At 34.4% G+C, this 23,795-nt stretch overlaps 1 protein-coding gene across 7 annotated transcripts in view; it reads right to left on the bottom strand.

The window, feature by feature from the left end:
* ABCC9 (ATP binding cassette subfamily C member 9) overlaps positions 1-23,795 on the bottom strand; it is a 118,730-nt gene that overhangs the window by 78,851 nt on the left and 16,084 nt on the right. For all 7 annotated transcript variants that reach the window (XM_054591347.1, XM_054591346.1, XM_054591342.1 and 4 more), the window contains 9 exons: positions 18,873-19,039; positions 17,602-17,844; positions 15,221-15,415; positions 12,363-12,515; positions 11,682-11,837; positions 9,656-9,790; positions 7,670-7,832; positions 5,149-5,189; positions 4,038-4,180 (listed from right to left, as the gene is read on the bottom strand). In XM_054591347.1, the coding sequence (XP_054447322.1) occupies positions 4,038-4,180; positions 5,149-5,189; positions 7,670-7,832; positions 9,656-9,790; positions 11,682-11,837; positions 12,363-12,515; positions 15,221-15,415; positions 17,602-17,844; positions 18,873-19,039 (1,396 nt within the window). The remainder of the gene's footprint in view (positions 1-4,037; positions 4,181-5,148; positions 5,190-7,669; positions 7,833-9,655; positions 9,791-11,681; positions 11,838-12,362; positions 12,516-15,220; positions 15,416-17,601; positions 17,845-18,872; positions 19,040-23,795) is intronic.

Below are 23,795 nucleotides of genomic sequence, written 5' to 3'. Positions count from 1 at the left end.
CCTCCTGCCTTTCAGCATCCTTAGCATCATCTGCAAGCCTCATTCTCTGACTCTTTCTTTATCAGATCCTTTCCCCAAATATACTCAACTATTTTTAGTGCCCTGAATATACTGAAACCTACTTATTCACCTTTTGCCCTTGCATACATTGCCCCCTGACACAGAACATGGTTTCCCTTTTTCTTCAAATAACTGACTCTTGCTAATTCTTTAAGTTCCCCTGAGGGATCTCCTTTAAGCCTTCGCTGACCAGACCACCTGCCTCCTCTTTTGATGGCCGTCAATGACCCCTAGATGGGCCCATGTCACTCTGTGTGGAGATCTACAACAGCATCAGGCATTGTATTGCCATTAGTTTACTCTCTTTGTCTATTTGACTAGACTGGGGACTCCCTGTGAATTTCACACTGTGTTTCCTCTTTACAATCCCTAGTGCCTAGGAAAGTACCCAAAGTGTTAATAAATGCAGGTAGACCTACAGAAGTATCTCTCTGAAGTGTGGAATGAAGATTAGTAAAATGGTGGTAAATTAGTAAAATGGGAATTTTAAAAATGTATTTTTTCATGTATTATCTCATTTAATTCTCTCAACCTCCTTAAGCAGGAGCTATGACTGTACCCATTTGATAAATGACGAAGCTGAGCTATAGAGACATTAACTAATGTGTTTGAGATTAAACAATGAGTACCCAATGGCAGGGCCAGGGTTTAAAAGCAGGTGTATTTGACAGCAACCAATGTGCTGTCCTGCCTCCATTACCTTTATCAGTCAGTATTTTATTAATTTCTCATATATTTTGATAATTTACAAACATATTTAAGGTTTCAATTACACTTGTTATTTTTCTCACTTTTCAAGTTTCACTTTGGGTATTTAGACACAGCTTGAGTTCCTCGTACAGGTATCACATTACTTCAGAATAACTTTTTTGTGGCTGACAGTTACATGTTTTTCTTGCAATTTTTCTTGAAATTTTCATAAAACAGGCATCAGGTCAAAGTGTATGTTTGCTCTATGAAAAATATCAGTGACAATTTACTTGATTAAAGGGAATTACAATTGACAAGCCAAGCATACATTCCTTTGGGAGGTACATGACAGAAGGGACACAAAATTATTTTCCATGAAGCAGAGGATTCTTTTTGCACATTTTTCCTTTGGCAAATAACATCTTTGGACATAGATGTTGTATTATACATCAAGTAACAGAAACCTAAACTCAAATTATTTATAAAGGATAAAACATATCAACTTAAATTCTCCTCTAGAACAGCAAAAACACATAAAATTCCTTTCTTATAAGTTAAACAAAGTGGAGAACTGAGGAAAGCATCCTGAAAATCACTCTTATTCAAGTATTTTATTTTAGATAATAATGACTTTTTTTACTTTTCTACACATCTCACTCTTTTTTGCAAACTCAGACTGGAACCCATCATTATAAAATATCCAGAAATCTCAAATGCTGTGGAGTCCTGCGGTTGTAAGGAGATGTCCTGAAACATAACTGCTTCTCTCTTCCATTTTATTGTGTGTACATGGGGTCCCGCCCATTAAGCAATGTGAAGAAATTTTGTCTAACAAGCTAAACATTCTTAAAAGAAAGCATAGAACTTCCCCATAGCAAAGAATTTTCCGTGGCATGGAAATTTCCTGCAGCAGAGACATTTACAAGTCTCTTCCATGCACGGGTAACACAGTTTGGGAGCGTGTGGCGCCTCGCTCTAACTCACCAGATTTCTGAACACATTTAAAGAGTGCAGCGAAGAACTTATGACTTCCACAGTCCTAAAGAAGAGGTTTCAAAATCAGCTGACCTAAGTCTCTGATTATAAACAGGCTGCTGTGGGCCAACTGGCATCAAAGATCTGTCACGGGTTCCCAGGCACAGAATATGCCGAGCCCAGTCAACAATGGGAAAATGCTCAATTGGGTTCCCAGAACCAGCACACAATGGGAAAAAGCACTGGTCTCTCTGTTGACCACTCATCTCTCTAAGACCCACAAATCAACCACGGAAACTCATTTTAGAGAAACAAGTTTTTGTAAGCAGATTCCATTTGGACTATGGCTTGGGAAACCTGGAACTGAGCCCTGAAAACAGACTGGTCTTTATCAAACTGGCAAATGCCTTTTCCCTGGGACATAGGGAAAAGAGAGGGCTACGCAGAAATATACAGGGAATAGTATCAACCCTCAGATTTACCAGGATTTACTACATCATGACTATGTATTGTAGACTTGAGGACACCCCTAGATTTTTTTTGTTTTTTGCTTTTTTTTTCATATCAACTCTTAACATCCTTTTGGTGCCTTGTAACCCTCTGATTTCAGAGTAGTTATGCAGTATAGGTTATCAACTGCTTTCTATCTTCACTAAGGGCAGTACGAAAATCAAATTTCAATTTAAAATGCAAGGCGAGAGGGACAGCTATTAAATGGAGAAAATGAAAATAAGGACCAAAATAGCAAACTCTGGCCATTTATCAATTTTATTGTTTGAAGTAGCTTCCCTTCCAGAGCACTGCCTAATTTGGAAGTGGTGCTACAAAAATCAGTCAGTGATCTGTGCAAGTGTTTCAGAAAGCAGAACAATAAGAAAAGAAAGTTAGGGCAGATGAGGCCGGAAGGCCTGAGCTTTAAACTCAGCTCCAGAATTGGTTATTAATGGTATATCTTACACGACAGGACTGAAATCATATTATGATACTATTATAACCGATCAGAACTTGTTTTATAATAAGATAATATTTACACATTTTAAAGTTATTTAGTATAAAGAGGTTGTTAACCCAATATAAATTATTGCCTATACCCAAGGTTATATTTTAAATATTATATATTAGTTTTCTTAGTAATACATAGACATTGGGAAAATTAGCTCATTTTAAAAGACCTTACAAAAGATATTCTATGTTGCTATCAATGGTAACACCATACTTTGTGTATTTAAGACCATAGTTTTTTCTAGTTTTCCTTCAGTATTGCAACATCTTGGCATTTCTTTCAAAGGCCAGATATAAATATGATAACTGTTTATGAAACATGTTAATGTTCTATAAAGTTTACAAGATCTCATAGCAAAAAGCAAAATGCTACTTTAAGGCTATCTTGTTTATAATAAGGACTGATACATGGTAGACTGTAGTTGCAATGTCATATAACATACACTGTTATATAACAATAGTTTGGTAACATTTATTATATAATACAAGCAAAAATGGTAGGGAAATGGTCATTTTCATATCATATCTACTGTCATAGTTGTGTATTGTGGGCAATTGTGAGTCTGAGACAAAGTCTACACTGGTTAGAAACACTATAGAAGCATATTTAAAATGAACAAAATACTGAGTGGTTATCAAGTCTTTCCATTTGCATAGACTGTGAGCCTGGAAATTTTTTTGTTTTTAGATTACAATGTGATATGTGAATGTTGCTCAAACAAATCTGATCCAGCTTCACTGCAAACATGTCTATAGTCATAAAAAATCTTAAAAATATGTATATCTTTTGACCCATTCCTTCAGTGGAAAACAACACAGACATATTTATCAACGACCTTAAAAATATGCATGCTATTAGAACTAGTATTTCCACTTCTAGAAATCTAACAAGAAAATAATCAGAAGAGTTTAAAGGCAAACAAGGTTGTTTACCTCAATGTTTTATATATTATTTATGTTAGGGAAAAAACAAAACATTCTAACTATCCAATAAATAGGTAGTCATTAAATAAATTATAATAAATATCACGTAGCCAGTAAACATGTGTTATGATCTAAATGAGAGAGAAAATAATAAAAGCCATAAGTAAAACAGGGGTAAAAATCTACATTAATTCAAAATGCTATTTTAGAATAGTCATTTTTATGTGAAATAAATAAAGTAATAAAAGCATACTAGAATTTTTAACAATGGTTATCTCAGGACAATGATTTTACTGTATTTTTTTACACTTTTTCAAACTTACTACCATGAGCATATTTTTTTTTTTTGTCACCAAGCAAAGGATTCCAAACACTCTAATGCATACCTTATGATGGCTTTCACTGCAAATCTGACCACTGTGGATAGCAGGAACAATGGCGTGACCAGGATATGAAAGAGAGACAGTGAAGCAAAGGCCTCTGCAGGTTTTAGACTGTTCCCGCTGGCATATGCATGGGTCACAAACGTCTGCGCAAAGAAAGGATTTCTTTAGAGAAAAGTGGAGAAAGTTTCACAAATGCTTACATTCACCTTTACAAACCTAGTATATTCTGCTATGCTAGCATGTCCAGTGCAACTATGAAAACAATTACTGCACCCAAATTATTCCCTAAGAAAAATAATACTTGCTGTTGGTAGAATACGTAATGGTTTGCATTCATTCTAGCAGCAACCATGTAAGAAGGCCAAAAGAGATTCTGTTTACAGATTAGAAGACTGACTTCTGTTAAATTACTGAGTAGGCAGAATAACAGTGAGGAGGAGGAATCAGAGTTCTTAACAACCAGCCAGGATCTTTGCAACAAATACTAAATTTCTGTGAGAGAAAAAGAAAACATTCCATTGTTTTCAGGCCCTAACTGTGGACCTTTACTAAAACCACCAACATTGAGATCCAATGCAAACTTATTTATATTTCTAAATATACTACCAGCTCCTGGGTTTGTAATCTAAGTTTGATATATAATGTAATTGTTTTACATTTCCTGGTTGTTGAGCTAACACAATCCTCTTTTAAGAATGTCTGGGAACCAGGTTAAGGAGATCAGAACAGTTAGCTTTCAACTACAGGTAAAGTTGCTCCCAGGGCACATTTGGCAATGTCTGGGGATAGTTCTGACTGTCATGTCTTGGGCTGAGGGGGTATCGGGGTGGGCGGGGATGAGGATTCTGATGGCATCTAATAGGTAGTGCCAGGAATGCCGTTAATCATTCTAAACTCAAAAGAGGTCCTTACAACAAAAAATTCTCTGAGCCAAAATGTGCTTAAGTGCCACAGCTAAGAAATCCAGGATTAGAACTATTGCAATGGAGACTGCGAAGAAAAAGCTGGCACAGGTAAAGTAATATTTAGTACCACCCACACATTCTTGTTCATAAATCATTTCTAAACACTGATTTTGTTCCATGTCTAAAAGGAAGAAAAAGTGTCTTACAGCAAGAACAGCTGCTATGGGAATTGCTGCATTCATGAAGACTGTGGAAAGAAACAAAATACATTAGTTTCATTGAACTGTGAAACATTTTCAGTAACTTTAATTAATCATCTATTATTACTTTAACTTTCCTTGAAGACAGGAAGGACCAAGCACATTAAACAACATCTTGTCTGGAGTCTATAAACATTTTCCAGTTGGTATTTTCTTGTTTGCAGTTGTATGAGCTCCTACCCATTAGTCTTAACCAGAAAATATTTTTCCTGATTGAAAAAAGTTACTTTCTATGAAATGTTACAAACAGCAAAATTCATGTAAAATAATCCTTTAATGATGCAAATGATTAGAATTTAACAAATGTTGAGAGTATTTACACTCTATACTTGTTTGACCTACAAAACTAACAAACATATATGAAAATTGGGTTGTTATACATATTAAAAACAAGAATTTGACATCAAATTCTCCTCCTGCAGTGATATTAATTTTTACTCATAGACCTTTTGGCTTAATAAAATAACTTCAGAAGCTGGATGCTCTGCTTGCTTAAATGTCTCTCCAGGAATATACTGCACTATCATCTGATAAGCATGATAAGCAGAACTGAAACAAGGAAAACTCATATTTTAAGCTAAAATGCTAGTATTTGGAAGTCGTAGTAAAAATGAAAAGCCAAGTTGATGATTTGTAATTATACTTTTTATAAAGCAGAGCATTTTAAGGACGGAGGACCAAAGGATTAAAATCAATGATTGTTAACAGTCAGGTAATGGCGGAATGAGAACTAGAACCTGGTTTTCTTGACACTCAGCAGAAAGTCCACTCCAAAAATCATCATGAGCTTTCATGGTCCACTCTCACGAACTTTCTTTTCCACTGAACACAGAATCAGCTTGCACCTTTGCAGGTCCAGATGTGGCTAAGATCAAGCTCTTAATCACCAAGAACCGAGTACTTAACCAAATCATAAAACCTGAAAATGGTCTAACTGGAACTTTCCACCACTGACTCATGGATTTCTATTTATCATAAACATGTCATCATGTACTTTTACCTTCATGACTTTTTTTCCTCCCCTATTATGACCTTGTATGCCCCCCAAATCTCATGTCTGGACAAAATGGGTTAATAGTCCACCCCTGCTTTTCAGTCGCTGGATAATTTGGGGGAAGTTCAAGTTACTTAAGCTCTCTCCAACTCAATCTTTAAATTTCTAAAATAGAGTTAATAATAGAATCTAAATTACTGGGTATTTGTGAGGATTAAATGAGATGATATATGTAAAGCCACATGGCAATAATTGGTTGAGTATCTGAATATATTTTTGTTGTTGCTGTTAGCAGTAGTAGTAGTATTAGTTCCATCATCATTCTGATCATTATTTCTGGCTATATCCATCCTCCCTATGAGAAATTCAATCCACTGCAGAGAGGAATGTACTGTGGGGGCCACCAGCTTGGAGTCCTATTATATGTGTAAGTGGATAATCATCATTTCATCTTCTAGCATTTTGACACCATATGAGTAGTGATGCACAGTTGGAAGACAAATTCCCATTTCCTTTCTAAAGCATTAGGGCTATAATAAATGAGCTATATAAACCAAATATTTTCTCTACATCCATTTCACAAAAGAAGTGTTTATTATCTCTAAAAACTAGTTTAGAATTAAAGAGGAAACAATATATAAACCTCCAAAACTTTAAGTTGTTAAAAGTCTTGGGAACAATAGGGATGACCAAAACTGACACATAAACCAAATCAAATATTAGTGGGAGTATTTTGGCTTAGTTCTTAAGAATTATACTAACATAAACTCATTATTCTTGAGAGTACTTAGGGTCACTCTTTCAGAATATTTTTGTAATAATTATTTTTGAAAAATTAGAGATGAGGATAAATGTGCTCTGTATTTAAAAGTTCTTGAAAATGTATCGGAAGAGAAGGTTTTATATGAATGTAGTTTGGCTTCTTTCACTTGGAAGTCTTGACATTTCTTTCTCACCAATTTCCAAAAATGGCACTTCAGATACAATCTTTAAGAAAATATAATATCATTTGGAGCAATTTCCTGAGCTCCTAAGAGTCAGGAAAGACAAATGCAGATAATTTTTAAAGACCTTTGGGAATAAGGGGATCAATAGTAAATACAATCAAATGAATTTATATACACAAATTTTTACTGAAAACCCAATCTATCCCAATTGTAACTAATACAAAGGTTTCAATTGCTTGTACCACTACCATCGCCACCCCTCATTTTACAGATAAAGAAACCCAGGATTTCAGATGTAAAGAAACATGGCAAAGGACCACAGCCTGCAAAGAATCAAATTCAGGTCTACTTGACTCTAAGCCTATGCTAATCCTACTCTTTAATTTTTACTACCTCATGTGGCCAGTAGCTATCAGACAGTACATATGTAGAAAATAAACGGGCTTCCTCTGATGAATAGAATGTCTCAACTGAAACTAAATAAACCATATTTCTTTTGGTAGTCCTTAGAGCAAAAGCAACTTACTGGAGAGTGATGTATAAAGGGCAAAGGTTTTGAGACTGGATAGTTCTTTCATTCTGGTTTCTTCCACACTTTTGCAAAAGATGTGCTCCCAGGCATACAACTTTAGAAGTTTGATGCCTTTCAATATTTCATTTGTTTTTTTCAGTCTCTCAGTGGAATAATCCTATAAAACAAGAAAATAAAAACATAATGCAAGCTACACCCAAGTGAATCAAAGAAGCAGGGCCATGCAACAGACAGGGTTTACAGTGATTTTGATTGTTGCATGGTTCTCCCACTAATTATTATGGCTGTGAAATACCTGGGAGAAGTAAACTCTCTGGGCTTCAGCCTCCCACTTGAAAATGAAGAGTTGAATGAGATGACCTCAAATTTCTTTCCACCTGACAACTTTCATGTGTCTGTTGCTTTGGTTTAAATAAAAGCAGTTTCTTAAGTTTAACATGATTTTCTTTAATGTCTACTGATATTATTTATATATATAATATATATATAAAAATATAATACATATATAAAAATTTAGGAAAGTGATAGAGACTTCCAAAGCCTTCCTTTGAATATCTAAATCATTTCATTCTCCTCTCAGCATCTTTTCTCATGCTGAGAAGAGAAACAATGGATTTAGGACAAGTTACATTGCTTCTCATTTGGGAAAGTGAGGATACAGTGTTGTGTGTGTTCATATTGTGTCTTCATAATACAATTATTTAAACCAAGCTTATTACCTTTAACTTCAAGGGATTTCTACATAGTACTTTTATATAAGCTTTTGTTTAAGATCTACATTAGATTTACTGATTACTATCAACTTGAAGTAATTGTAAAGAAATTTGTTGCTGATACAAAAGTCTAATCTAGTCAATTGTTTCAGCTTCTTCTACCACCAAGTATTAGCTTAGAATGATTAGTAAGGCACAATATGATCTGCGAACTCTTAAAGGGTCTATAAGATGGCAAAAAGTAGCTGGGAGGAAGCAAAAGAAGCAAATAGCCTGTTTTTTCATTCATCTTTTTGTTTCTTCAGGGTCTTAAATACCTAGCAAATGACTGTAAATGAGGACATGACTACTGTATGGAAGGCAAAGTGAAAGATGTTTGAGGATGGCACTGTCTCCACTCTGTGCTCTCCTTCACATCTTTCTGTCTTCATGTCCTGAAGTAAAGAGGGTGGAAGGCTCAGACAAACATAATGAATAACATCACCAGAAGCAGCAGAAAAACAAGTGATAAAAATCACTTGTGTGACATGCAATTGCTAGTCACAGTAGAAACGCCACCTTGGGAAACAATTCCATCAGTGGCAGCATCCCTACATTTTATGCATGATTTACAGACAGACAACCTTGCTCATATTTAATTAAAGTTTATTTCTAAGCATGCTGTCAACAATTTTATTATTTGCAAATATTTCTTTAAAAGAAGCCAAGTCTTGCTCAAATAAAATGATTTCATGGCAAACTGAAGCCAGAAAGAGTCAATAATTTGGCTTTTACTTGCTTGCTAAGTTGACCATGAACATATTCAACCAGCGTGCCTGCCACTGGAACATTTCAATGTAACTCCATAGATCATCGTGTGGTTTGGTTCAACACTATGGAAACTGAATTTCAGAAGCACCAAACCTGATCCCTTACCTGTTTTTTGCTCCACTTCTCCCCTGTCAATAACTTATATCCAATGGCCTCAAAGTATAGTTAATTGTGTTCTCTAGGCAAGTGATTTAGAAGAAGATCCAAAGCCTCACTACCTCGTGGAACTTAAAAACATCAGGAACGGTGATTCTGGTATTTTGTCTAACCTCATCAGGTCTTAAATTTCAAACCAATTTTAAAAATTATTTTGTAATACAGAAAATACACATTCACTGCCTAAGAACTGAAATGAAATATAATGACTTCCAAATAATCCTGAGCAGTATGTATTCATTTCCTCCATTTTAAAAATAAAACAGCATTTCCTAATGAAGTTTCCAAAGACCATACTTACAAGAGTGCTCTTCTGAGCCTCTGCCAACTTTGTAGCAATGAAGTACTGAATTGGCGCGAGGAGCACAATGACAGCTGCACCAACTAACGCACTGGATCCCAGTAAATTATAGAGTAGAATCACTCCCATTATGATCTGGGAAGGAAACACAGAGAAAAGGGAAAATTAATGGGGGACGCCGGGACCACTGCATGAAAGGCATAATTTTAAAGGGAAAATATTTCTTAATTACTATATTAAGTTTATTTAGAAGTCAACTCAGCCATGACAATGGTTTTATTATGATTTATTTGGGAAAAGCTAAGTAGCAGAAATTTATTTTTAGTATGATGGTCTGTACAACTGGTGTCAAACCACTTTATTGTATGAAATTGCAAAGCAGTCCCATAATGCTTCTGGCTTTCTAAAGCAGTTTTCAAAATTTTAAAAGAACATGAAACCTTTCTTGAAAATGTTGTCTCTCACCATAAATTTGACATTCCATATTCTCTCGGAAGTGTACCAGATTTCCAAGGGAAGGGGGAAGGAAAGTAGGGGCGGCAGCATAATGTGAGTACAGGATGGTTGTTTGTGATCTAAAGGAATAATCTGAGCTCCTCACCTCCTCAGTGATCCTAGAAATCATGTATTGAGAAGAAGCCATGGCCTAACTAAAACTAAAGATGCTGAAGTTGGTGCCCCATCTTATCTCGCTGCCCATTTTATTTCCCCAAACCGAGGACAGACCTGCTCAGCATACCCTCTTTGGCATGCCACTTTCTTCTTCTTCCTTGTTATTTTTCCTGAAAAAATTTTCTCAATAATTCAGCTTACCACGGTTCAAAATGTCAGCTAATGAACTGTATCCAAGCAGGTGAAGGATTTAACCCATGCCTATATGCCAATGAAAATGGCTTATTGTGGCCTTCTAGAGGCAACAGCATATGTTACTGCCTAACCAATTAGGCTTTGGGGATTCCAATCAAAACAAAAGTCTTCTTAAAGTCACCCACAGTGCAGTCATTCAGAGGCAGCCTGGGATTTCTGGTGCACTAAATTATACCATGTAAGCAGCTACCTAGCTGACCTGTGTATAAGTGCATCTTGGTAAGGTAAGACAAAACATATTTGATATCTTACTTTGTGCCAAGCACAAGTGTATATCATATACACCCTTTTATTTGACTTGGATTTCCATTTTAAAATAAAAATGCTAACAATAAATATAAAAACTACCATATCTTCCTTATTATTTTATGTATTTTAGTAAATAGGGTACACAGGAATATAGATGACAGACTGTATTGAGTAAGATCTAGAGTTTACAGGATGCAGAACTTGAAGTAATTAAAAATATTTAGTATCACAAAGAGGAAAATACTGAATACACTTCTTTTGCCATTTTTTACCCAATGAGGGGGGAGAGAAACCTGTGTCTTTACTAAAATGTTATTTTTCATTGGAAATAGCTAAATAGCCCTACAGCTTGTTGGTGTTTCTACTACCTTATGAAGTTGGGCATTTTATAACATATGAACTGTTGAAACTATGCAATGGGTCAAAGTAATTGCTCTAGTTTAGAAATAATATAGGAGAGTTTGTCAAAATGAAAGGAGTTGAGCGTTGGCTCTGTTACTTGCATAAATTTGGGCCACAATAATAACTTACAGTTCCTGAGGGTCCACCAAACGTTAGGCACTGTGCTAAATGCTTTACACATGTTAACTTATTTAGTCTTGACTAATCCAACAACTCTATGAGGCCGGTGCTGTTGTCATTTGCATTTTATAGTTAAAGAAACAAATGTTTGAGGGGTAAAACATGTGTGCAAAAAACAGGAGAGAGCAGACATTTAAACTTAAGCAATAAATATAATTCCAAAGCCCTTTTTCTTAACCTATGTCATAGAATTTCTGAGTCTCAGCTTTCTACAAGAAAGGTATAACAGTAGCACATTCAAAAACTGTACCCTTTATTAAGGTAAGTATCTTACACTTTTTTTGTATGATTTCCTCTGCAAATGAGAATCTTACTTATATTGATCTACCTGAACAGGCATAGCCCATAGATTGGGACACAGGAACAAGAACCACATGAGTTGATTGGTTTCAATGGCAACCAAGTTATTAATCTGCCCCAGGGTCATCTCACCCATGGATAAATTAGATGTAGAAAGCCTAAGGATTTTATTGTATATCATGGCCTGCAAAAAAAAAAAAAAAAAGAAAGAAAGAAAAAGAAAGAAAAGAAAATGTATTTGAAGCTCTAAATTTAATAATCAACACTATATATATTTATTTTCACTAAAATAATAACATTTAAAAATTGTTTTAAAAAGGGAAGAAACCTATAATGCCATCGTAAGTCAACCATTATTTTCATTTTAGCATAGTTTCTTTCAATTCTCAACTAAATACAAACTTATTTTTTCTAGTGATATAATCAAAACATACATTCAAATTTAAACATAAGCTCAAATAGAAACAGAGACAAGTAAATGCAAGGTTTCAAAATATTTTTCTTAATATATTATTTAAGTTACTTTTAATTCAATGGGCTTATTAAGTAGCTCTATGTTTCTTTTATTAAGTAGGTCCTAGCAGTGTTGATGTTATAACATCAATGTGAAAATGAAATGCAAAAACAAAACTGAAGCCACTACTCTTTTTGTCACTGGATGGTATATGGCATTTTAAAGAACCAAAGATCATTCAAAGCTTGTACATACCAGCAGAGCTCCACGGAGGTTAATGCCAGTCTCTATGGTTACATAGTATGAAGCCTGCAAAAATGTCCTTTGCAGAATAAGGGCCAAGAAAAGAAGAACTGCTAGAACATAAGCATTTTCAAGAAATTCCTTTGATGAAAGGGTTTTTGAATACTTGACCCAAAAGAAAAAAGACATAAATTAAAATTAGTCTTTTCATATACCAGTTGTACAGTTTGCATTTATTAAATGATACATGTTTTTTAAATCTAAAAAATCAGTATCTTATAATACATCAGTGGAATGAGCCACAACAAAGCAATTTGGGGTTTTCTTGACAATGTCCACAAAAACAAACAGAAATCAATTCAATGCATAAAGTCCCAAATTGATCATTATGATAGTTGGAAATGCCAGATTGTAGAAAAAAGTACATTTCAATATTTTTAAAAAATTTGAGTACATTTCTACAAAGATACATTCTACCTTAGTAATATAGGAAGTAACGAATGAAGCTAGAAGTTAATTTAGACTTACTTAGAAGTAAAAACCACAAAACTGATACTTGATCAGCAAAACCAACTGAACAAAAATATGATTTCTGTAGCCTTATTATTTTAAAGTTATTCTACAGAGTTGACTGTTTCTGATTTTCATATATCTTAATCTATATTAATTAAATAAATTATAAGATATATAACTTTGCTATTGATTTTACCCACATGATTCTTGCAGTTATTAAAAAAAACTTAGGAAACAGTTGTTTTAGAAGGAACATGACTTAATAAAATGGATTGTTTCGTTTGTAACAATAGCATATGGTAATTTGTATGTTAGAAGTAAGGGAAAATGTAATTCAAATAAGTACATCATGTCAGTAGTAGCACTTCTCCTTTTTTATAGTTTAGAGTCATTAAAGTCTACTTCTGGTCCCATCTTTTTCCATGGGGATACATACAATTTGTAAATTCTGTTCCTTTTCAGAAAAATGTGTTGCTAATATACTTAAGGGAGAGGGATGATAAAAGAATTTTATATGATATTTCAATATGTGTATGTAATAAGGTAGTAGAGATAAAACATCACAAAAGTGCAAATATCTGCTTTCACTTCAATAATAACATCAATAATTGAATACTACTTTATCAATACTTGAATACTATTTTCAATAATAATATCAATAATTGAATACTATTTTATGCAAGGAACTGGGCTAAGCATTATGGGTACAAACATGAACTGTCTCCAGTCTTTCTGTTTAAAGAGCTTTCAACCTAGAGACATAAGCATATCCATAAATAACATGTTTCATTATAAACGACATTGATGGTAAGTGCAAATGTGAATTAAACAATGTGTTTCAGGAGAGTCAGATTCCAATGAGGACAATCAGAAGAGGCTTCACTGAGAAGGCAGCATTTACTGTGGGGTTTGAAAATGCATACAATTTTAATAGGTAAAAGAAATGACAGGAAATCATATTGAGAGACTTGGAAAGGAAAATCAATACATCTGGACTACCATTTCTATCTATGAATCTAGGGAAATTAACTCATCTTAGAAAAAACTAGGATTTTCATGACATAGGCTTTATTAAGAACAGAAAATATAAGGTTATAAATTTATAACAGCAAATATCATATACTAAACAGCCGTCAAAATAGTAACATCTAATAAAAGCATCATAATGTGGCTTGCTCTTATCAGTGTTAATCACAGTGGCTTTAATATATCAGAAAAAGGAAATGTACATATTAAAAAATCACATTGCTAACATTATTGGTCATAGGCCTCTAAAAAAGTGATTCAAACACCACCCCTCATGAACTCATGCATGAAAATTATTTAAAGGACTCTTATAAAGACAAAATAAAATAACCAGTGTGAAATTTCCAAGCATAATTTCTGGCACACAGTAAATGCCTATTACATTTTTATAGGCTTTGAATCTGAAAAGATTTTCTTAGCCAGATTCAGTCAATTAATACATAAACACAATATATTCTCTACAATGACTGTTTCCTCTTTTTAAAAGCATTCAGTTCTCTATAAATAAGCCTGCTTGAACTACTCATAAAACTGCATTAATAAAAAGTAATACTGTGTTCATAAGATTCCACATATGAGTGAAATCATACGGTGTTTGTCTTTCTCTGACTGGCCTATTTCATTTAGCGAAAGGCTCTCCAGGTCCATCCATGCTGTTGCAAAGGGTAAAATTTCCTTCTTTTTAATGGCTGAGTAGTATTCCATTGCAAGCAAACGAGGGAGAGACTCATACAGAGTAGGCTGACAACTGTTAGGGGTGGGGAGCTGAGTGGGGCAGTAGAAAGATAGAGAAAAAAAATTTATTTATTTATTTATTTATTTATTTTTTTTTAGAGGAATATATTTATTGGCAGAGTTGTAGGTGTGACCACGTTAATTTACACTATATATTGCAGCTTTTACAAACCTCTCTTGTGGAATATTGTATTTCAATAGTCTGCTGAAGGGGCTGTCTTCCCTACAAAACAGTGACTTCCTTAAGGACAAGACCATACCTCATTTATTGTTTTGTCCTCAGCGCCTAACACAGTAGAGAAAAAAAATTTAAAAAGAGAAAAAACTCATGAACAAGGACAACAGTGTGATGACTGCCAGAGGGGAGGAGGGATGGGGGAGGTGGAAAAAAGCACAGGAGGGATAAATGGTGATGAATGGAGACTTGATTTGGGGCGGTGAACATGCAAGACAGTGAATGGATGATGTGTTGTTGAATTGTACACCTCAAATCTGTATAATTTTGATAACCAGTGTCACCCCAATACATCCTATAAAAAAGTAACAGTTATAATGAAATCCACCAATGTTTCCTTTCTAAAGCACCACAGACTTACTCCTGTCGTGTTACTTGTCCCATTCTGGGTTTCATTCACACGCTGCACTATTCCAGAAATACAGAGAGGTCCAGCAAAACCCAGTAAGTCAGCAAGATAACGGAATGTGCTACTAAGTAGAATTGGTCGCCCAAAAGCTCTGTACATTGCTAGCCATATTGATGGAGTCCGGTTTGGATGATCTGCTACTTTTTTCTGAAAAAGTAAAACAAAACAAACACAATAAAAACACAGATGAACCAAAATAAAATAACTAGAGCAGCAGTTAATCTTAGCCACTATGGAAATTCTTCTGATATTTTTTATGTTTTAAAGGTTTATAAATAACTGCTAATGGATCTCTTTCAGTATAGTATGCATGATTCTGTATCTTTGCATTCTATGCTACTGAATGCATTGTAATGAAATAGAATAAAGAGTTACCAGGCCAGTTTTCAGACATTGCATTATTTTTAGTTGTCAATAGGATCACACCAAATTCCTAAGGCTGAATTAATTTTAATTTCCTTTGATTTGGTAACTGTAGATTTGTTGTGAATATACCAAATAACATTGTATGAAAAGAAGATAGTAACACACAAAGATCAAGGTTACTGACAGGCTAATCAAGATTTCTGGAGTTACTAGATCACAAAAGGTTCTCCTGTCAAATTATTATAAGCTAATCAAGCAAACAAATGATTCCAACTTCAAAATGTTTCTCTTTCAGATAGCTCCCATTTCTGTGATGGTTGATACTTTTTAAAGTTATGATAGACTTGTGTTTTCTAGTTTTTACTAAAAAAATGCAAAATAAAGAGTGGCATATATGCTTAAGCCAACTCTTGGCTTCATGTATCTATAGTCATTTGTTGAAAATATCTTATGAGTTAAATAGTCATCATATTTATGTCTTGGAGAAAAAGTGAATAAAGTTTTTTCACTGTGGCAAAGAAGCTAACTCAATGCAATAGAGTTCAATTGTGTTTCATATTCATTTCCTGTTAGATAAATAATTTGATAAAATGCATTAACACAAGTTCAAGATAATCTGTGTTATAAGACTACTCAAAAACTTAAGCTATGTTTAGGCTATAGTATTAATCTTTACTTTAGTATGGTAGTTTAAAAATTATTATGCAATACTTTTTCCCCAGAGGTAAAATTAAAGAGATGACTCAGGTTCATTTGTAGTAACCATTTCCTGCAATATTAATTTCATAATACACATTTTTGACCCTGAACAGAGGTTATTTTCATCATTTACCATAAATGTTTTGTTGATCTTAATTTAGAACAGCCAAAAACTCTGTAACTGATTCGCCATACCCTTCTCCCTTCCAATGTTGTTGTGAATACTCATATTTTTAATTACAATAGAATCTGTAGATGATTGCATATAAAATACATCTATCACTGTGGATAGCATACAGAATGAAAACAAGAAAAATTGAAAAGATCCAAAGACTCCCACACTTATATTTTTAAAGCAATTATAAATACTCAGAGAAAGTACCAGAAGAAACCAATTTTGGCCGACATATAACTTGGTACATACATGGAGTGGGTAGAAGACGTCCCTTTATTTAATTTAGGTTCTTAACTTTGAAATTCAAAGTCCAAATTTTAGTTAATAACTAAATGATTTTAGTTTCTTAAAAGTAAGTTACTAGTCCTGGCTGGTGTAGTTCAATGGATTGAGCGGCGGACTGTGAACCAAGAGGTCACCAGTTCAATTCCCAGTCAGGGCACAAGCCTGGGTTGCGGGCCAGATCCCCAGGTGGGGGTATATGAGAGACAACCGATCGATATCTCTCTCACACATTGATGTTTCTCTCTCTTTCTTTCTCTCTCCCTTCCCCTCTCTCTAAAAAAAAGTAAATAAATAAAATCTTAAAAATAAGTTATTAATGGGTATGATCTAAAACAACTTAATAAAAATTCCATGAATTATTAACATTTTATGGTAACAAGGATTAGACATACATTATCATTGAATTTAATTCTTTCCACTTCATCCCAGAGCAAAGAGTTCTTTCTCTGTCCCTACTCACGTATTGAATTAAATTCAGACTGGGCAACTAACGCACCATACAGGATGGGACAAAAAACAGTTTCACATTTGTTCATATGGAAATCAAGACAATAATTAATAAACAATAATATGTGAATAAACTCTGTTTCATGTACTCACAACTGGAAACCTGCTTTTGCCCCAGCAGCCCACTTACTGGTTTGTATCCTCAGCAGCCCAATTACTACTTAGAAAACAAAACTACTGGGAAAGACAGAAAGAGAAAATCTGCTATCTGTTAACCATATATATTAATTATGCTCGCTCCCTTTATATTTCATGGGCCCATTCTCTATAATTATCAACCTAAAAACCAGATATAAGTTACCTTTTGTTCTTCATATGCATCTTTCAGGCAAACATAATTTGTTACTGCCCTCATTGCTATTGGTAATTTTCCAATTGCCTTCAGATCAATAGGCTTTTTATGAGCAGAGATGATAAGTGTGTTCATCCACCAGTACGTTGCTTTTGACAGTAAATTCACGAATGGTTGAAGAAATCTCACACCCAGATCCTGGAGGTCTTCAGGAGGCTTTACTTTCTGAGGATTCATGAAGAAAACATATCTCTGTGGCAATAAAAATTCCACAGAATAACAATTAACCTGATTCTTTTTCATATATTAAAAATAAAATTTTAACCTTCTTTACATTTTCATTTCAGGAGGTCAACATTTGTATCTTCATATCTCTTTCCATCCCTTTATGAAATATTTTAAAAAATACTTCCCTTTTGTTGTGACTAAATTAACGATTTGAATTCCACAATTTTACATTTAATCCACTTGGTACTACTTCTAAAAAAATCAATTATCCTTTTAAAAGATAGTCATTAAAAATCAATCATTCATAATATTCTGTGGTAAAGTCAACTAAAGGAAGATTTTTACACTCTTTAGATTTTTAAAATGTATTATCAGCACAACTCTTAAATCATTGTTATAATTTGCGGTCCGGCTAATGTTAACTGACTATTCTCCACTATTTATTGCAGCATGTATCTTGCTGTTCAATGCAAATTCAAAGCGCTATGATAGAAAATGAGTATTGAAAAATCAACGACTGATACGTCACACAACACAGCTGGAAGCATTATGTGGTGGGAAGTACAGTGGATTTGAAGTCACAGATCAGACATGAGTTTTTACCATGTTACTTGGATAGATAGCAAGAGTTATCTCTATAGAAGTTTTTATATCAGTGAAATGAACAAGTTGGATTAGATAATCTTTTTCATTTGAAATTTCTGATAATACAGTAGTTTGATTAACGGAGGCTTGCTTGGAATCAATCATAGATGATGGAACTTCTGAAACTTCTGAGGAAAACAATTTCATCTATGATATGAACTAATCAGTGTCTAGTGCATCACAGGCATTCAATCAATATTTGTCAATGAATACATAGATTCCTGGGTCAAATTAAAATTTCTGGAACATTAATGGTCTGAAACTTAGTGATTAATTCAACTTTCTATTTGTACACATAGATGACATACATTTGCTAAATACTAATGATTTCCTTGCTCACTGTGATCTTTAATTAATATCAGAATCTTGAACTCCAGGAACTAAACAAAGAATCATTAGATACCTACTCTGACCCGAATGACATTGACCTCCACAGCCATCAGGAGTCCATTCAAGATGACCATTATGCCTGTGATGCAGAAGCGCAGATCTGATACTCCGCAACCAGACTGCCAGGACTTGACCAATTTTATGGTTTTTGTAATAAAGGCCATTACCCAATACAGGAATAGAGCTGGAAAAAAAAGGAAAAAGAAAAAAGATACAATTTTTCACTAATATTTTTCAAAACTTCACTGAAATGTCAGTATAAATATAATGCTTTTTAAGAAAAAAAAGACAAGTTTAAGTATTTTATTTCTAGATAATTTCATTTGTTAAGAAAACATTTATGCTTTAGTGCACTTTTGGAGCCTTGAATTGAAGGTATGGTAAGAAAAAAATAACTTTAAAATGTTAGTGCTCCCACTCTGATGATACGTGGTAGATGCACAGACACAGGAGACATTCAGATAAGGGTAGCGTATACACTTCAGAACTTACATGTAATTCTGTAGACTTCAAGACATACTTTGTCTTCTGGTCTTGTTTTTTTTAAAGTCTTCAATATATGTATAGAATTCATGGGCTGGTATTTGTGTAACCTAACCAATAGGTAAGTGTATTGCAACTTCTAGGAATATGTTTAACATTGTTACCCTGGAATTACTGTGGAATTCAATGTTGCTATATAATAGGTTTCCTGCTTTACGAATGAGCACAAATGACTCAATTAGTGACTCTTCCTCAAATGGTTTAAAATGCCTCATGCAACCGCAGAGCACAGAGAGGAACAATCCTACAGAGCAAACCCAGACTGCAAGCAGTCAGGTCAGAAGGATAGGGATCTATACCATCTCACAACCACAGCCAGAATTTTGCAGCAAATGTGAGATGAAAAGAGACACATTCCTAGAAACATGTTGTCATAGATTCAGTATACTTTGAAGTTTGAATAAAGGGCAGTACAAATGAATATGAAATGAGAAAGAAGAAATTTAAGCACATATGAGGTAATCCAGTTTGGACATGTTTGAATGATCACAACTTTCTTAGTGAAAAAGAACTAATTTGTCATATAAGCTCATCACACATCTTTTTTTTTTAGCTAAACATATGGAGATTGTCAAAATGGATTTAGAAAAAAATAAAAACAGACCAAATTACTATATGTTACCTTAAGAGATTCACCTTAAATATAAAGAAACAGATTGAATATAAGTGGAAGATGAATATAAGTGGAAGATGAATATATACAGTAAAGTATTCGTAATCTGGGGTGGTTTTATTAGTGTCAGATAATGTAGACTTTAAGACAAAGAGGACTATTAAAAATTTTTAAAAATTTTAATAATGACAAATGCATCAATTTTTAAGAAATAGGCAATTAAAAATCACATAGGCCTAATAAAGACTTGGACAATCTGAACACCATCAGCCACCTTCAACAATTTAGTATTTATAAGACTGATATTTAATCTCATAAAAATACACCCCAAAATCTTCAAAATATATATTCTTGTTAAATGCACATAGTACTGGTGCAGACTCTATCTTCAGAAAATAAGGAGCAATAAATTTAAAATACAGAATTCATATTGAGTATGTTCTCTGATAACAATGAAATTAAACTAAAAATCAAGAACAATAAAAGTATTGATATTTTGTTGCTGCTTATCCAATTGTGACAGGTTTAGCAGCTTAAAAGACCACATTTATTATCTCGCAATTTCCATGGATCAAGAGTTTCTATAGATTCAGGCTGCAGCCCTTATGTGGATAGGGCTGCAGTCTCACAGGTTTGGTATTATCCTCTTTGCCATAACTTATTGGCAAGAAGTAAGTGACAAGTCCCACTCACACTCAAGAAGATAACACAGGGCGTGAACACCAGGTACACAGATAAGGGATGTAACCTTCCAGTCTTTCCACACAGTCAGACATCTAGAAGTCTCCAAATAGTTGTAATTTAAACAGTACATTTCTATTTAACCACATGTTAAAGAATAAATCACTAGGAAAGCTAAAAACATTTAAAGTAAATTATGATGAAAAACTACATATTAAAAATTTAAGGATAGCTATGAAAGCAGTACTTAGAGAAAAATTTATAGCTTTGACTATTTTAAGGGAAAAAAGACAAGTCTAAAATCAGTAACTTAATTTCCATTTTAAAAGCTAAGAAAATAAGAATAATGAACAAAATATATAAAAAGATGAAAACAACAAAGAATAGAAAGCAATAAAATAGAAAACAAATAATGGAGGAAATAAAAAAAGTCAACGAGGTTAATTTTTTTAAAAGATCCAGAGAATTGATAAAGCCCTTGCAAGAATGACCAAAATAAGAGAAACACAAATTACCAATAGTAGGAATAAAAGAAGAGTTACCACTACATATACCAGGTACTTAAAAGAGAAAATCCAGGAATATCTTAAACAACTTTATGACAATAAATAGAAAACTTGGATTTTTGAAATTTTCTTGAAAACCATAAAGATGTTTATTGAAAACTGTAACTTACCAAATTTAAAATAAGATAAAATAGATTCTCTGAAAAGACTATACCTAATTAATAAATTTACAATTTAAAATCCTCCCGTAGTTGAAGCTACAGGCCCAGGTGACTTCACTGGTGAATTCTATTGAACATTTAAGAAGGAAATAAAATTAATCTCATGAATGTCTTTCAGAAAATAGAGAAACAGACTTCCAGCCAAGATGGAGACATAGGTAGATACACTTTGCCTCCTCATACAACCAAAAGGACAACAACACATTTAGAAACAAAAAACAACCAGAACTGCCAGGAAATTGATCTGTATGGAAGTCTGACAACCAAGGAGCTAAAGAAGAAACACCCATCCAGACCAGTAGGAGGGGCGGAGATGGGCTGCTGGGGCAGAGAGGATGCATAGCAAGGCAGCAGCTGGAACACGGGGCAAGCCAGTGACTGGAAGACTTGGCGATCCCACATTTGCTTGGGCATAAACCGGGAGGAACAGCTGGGGGAGCAAGACAGACTGCACAACCCAGGGTTCCAGGACTGGAAAAGAAAGCTTCAAAACCTCTGGCTGTAAAAACTAGTGGGGGTTGCAGCAGCAGGAGAAACTCCCAGCCTCACAAGAAAGGTCATTGGAGAGGCCCACAGGGTCCCAAAATGTACACAAACCTACCCGCTTGGGAATCAGCACGAGAAGAGCCCAATTTGCTTGTGGGTAGCGGGGGAAATGCCTAACAGCAGGACGAGACCTGAGCAATCGGTATAGTTACCTCTCAGACCCCCCACCACATACAGCATCAAAACGCAGCAACCTGGGTTGCCCCGCCCTGGTGAATACCTAAGGCTCTGTTCCTTACAACATAACAGGAGTTCTGGGACAAAGGAATTATGGTCCAAATTAAAGAATAAATCAAAACTCCAGAAACAAAATACAAATAAGTGATAAAGAGATAGCCTACCTATCAGATACAGAATTCAAAACACTGCTAATCAGGATGCTCACAGAAATGGTTGAGTATGGTCGCAAAATTGAGGAAAAAGTAAAGGCTATTCAAAAGGTGAAATAAAGAAAAATATACAGGGAACCAACATTAAAGGGAAGGAAACAGAGACTAAAATCAATGATTTGGAACAGAAGGGAAAAATGAAAATCCAAAAAGAACAGAATGAAGAAACAAGAATTCAGAAAAAAATGAGGAGAGGCTTAGGAACCTTTGGGGCCACTTTAAACATCCCAACGTCCGAATCATAGGGGTGTCAGAGGAGAAGAGGAAGAGAAGGAAATTGAAAATTTATTGAAAAAATAATGAAGGAAAACTTCCCCAGTCTGGTGAAGGAAATAGACTTCTAGGAAGTCCAGGAAGCTCAGAGAGTCCCAAAGAATTTGAACTCAAGGAAGCACATGCAAAGGTACATCATAATTACATTATCCAAGATTAAAGATAAGGAGAGAATCTTAAAAGCAGGAAGAGAAAAGGAGACAGTTACCTAACAAGGAGTTCCCATAAGACTATCAGCTGATTTATCCAAAGAAACCTTACAGGCAAGAAGGGGCTGGAAAGAAGTATTCAAAGTCATGAAAGGCAAGGACCTACATCCAAGATTACTTTATCCAGCAAAGCTTTTATTTAGAACGGAAGGGCAGATAAAGTGCTTCCCACAGAAGGTCAAGTTAAAGGAGCTCATCATCACCAAGCCCTTACTATATGAAATGTTAAAGGGATTTATCTAAGAAAAAGAAGATCAAAACTATGAACATTAAAATGACAACAAATTCACAACTATCAACTGAACCTAACAAAAACAAAAACAAAAAACAAACTAAGCAAACAACTAGAACCGGAACAGAATCACAGAAAATGAAGACCACATGAAAAATTATCTCCAGGGGGCAGGGGATGAGGGGGAAAATAGAGGAAAAGGTACAGGGAATAAGAAGCATAAATGGTAGGTGCAAAATAGACAGGGGTAAGTTAAGAGGAAATGGAGAAGCCAAAGAACATATGTACAACCTATGGACATGAACTAAGAGGGGAGGGAAATGCTGGTGGGAGGAAAGTACAGAGTAGAGAGGAATAAAGGGGGAAAAAAATGGGACAACTGTAATAGCATAATCAATAAAATATACCTACAAAAAAGAAAATAAATAGAGAACATTTGCAAATTCATTTGTATATCCCAGCATATGAAAACTGGAAAAGATATTGCAAGAAAAAAACAGACCACCATTCCTCACAACATAGCTATTAAAAACCTTAACAAATAAACTTAGCAATAATGCGTCATGTGCGGCCTAGCCTAGAAATGCATGGTTACTTTATCATTTTAAAAATTAATCAGTGTACATCAACAGAAGCACGGTAACAGAAATGTGTCCTGACAAATGCAGAAAAAAAAATCTTTAGTAAAATTCAACATCTATCTATGATTTAAAAAACCCTCTGAGAA

Source organism: Pteronotus mesoamericanus, unplaced genomic scaffold (assembly GCF_021234165.1).
Source record: "Pteronotus mesoamericanus isolate MK-2021 breed Mesoamerican mustached bat unplaced genomic scaffold, CSHL_Meso_final scaffold_21, whole genome shotgun sequence".
Lineage (NCBI taxonomy): Eukaryota > Metazoa > Chordata > Mammalia > Chiroptera > Mormoopidae > Pteronotus > Pteronotus mesoamericanus.
This window is presented reverse-complemented; position numbering and strand designations above follow the sequence as displayed.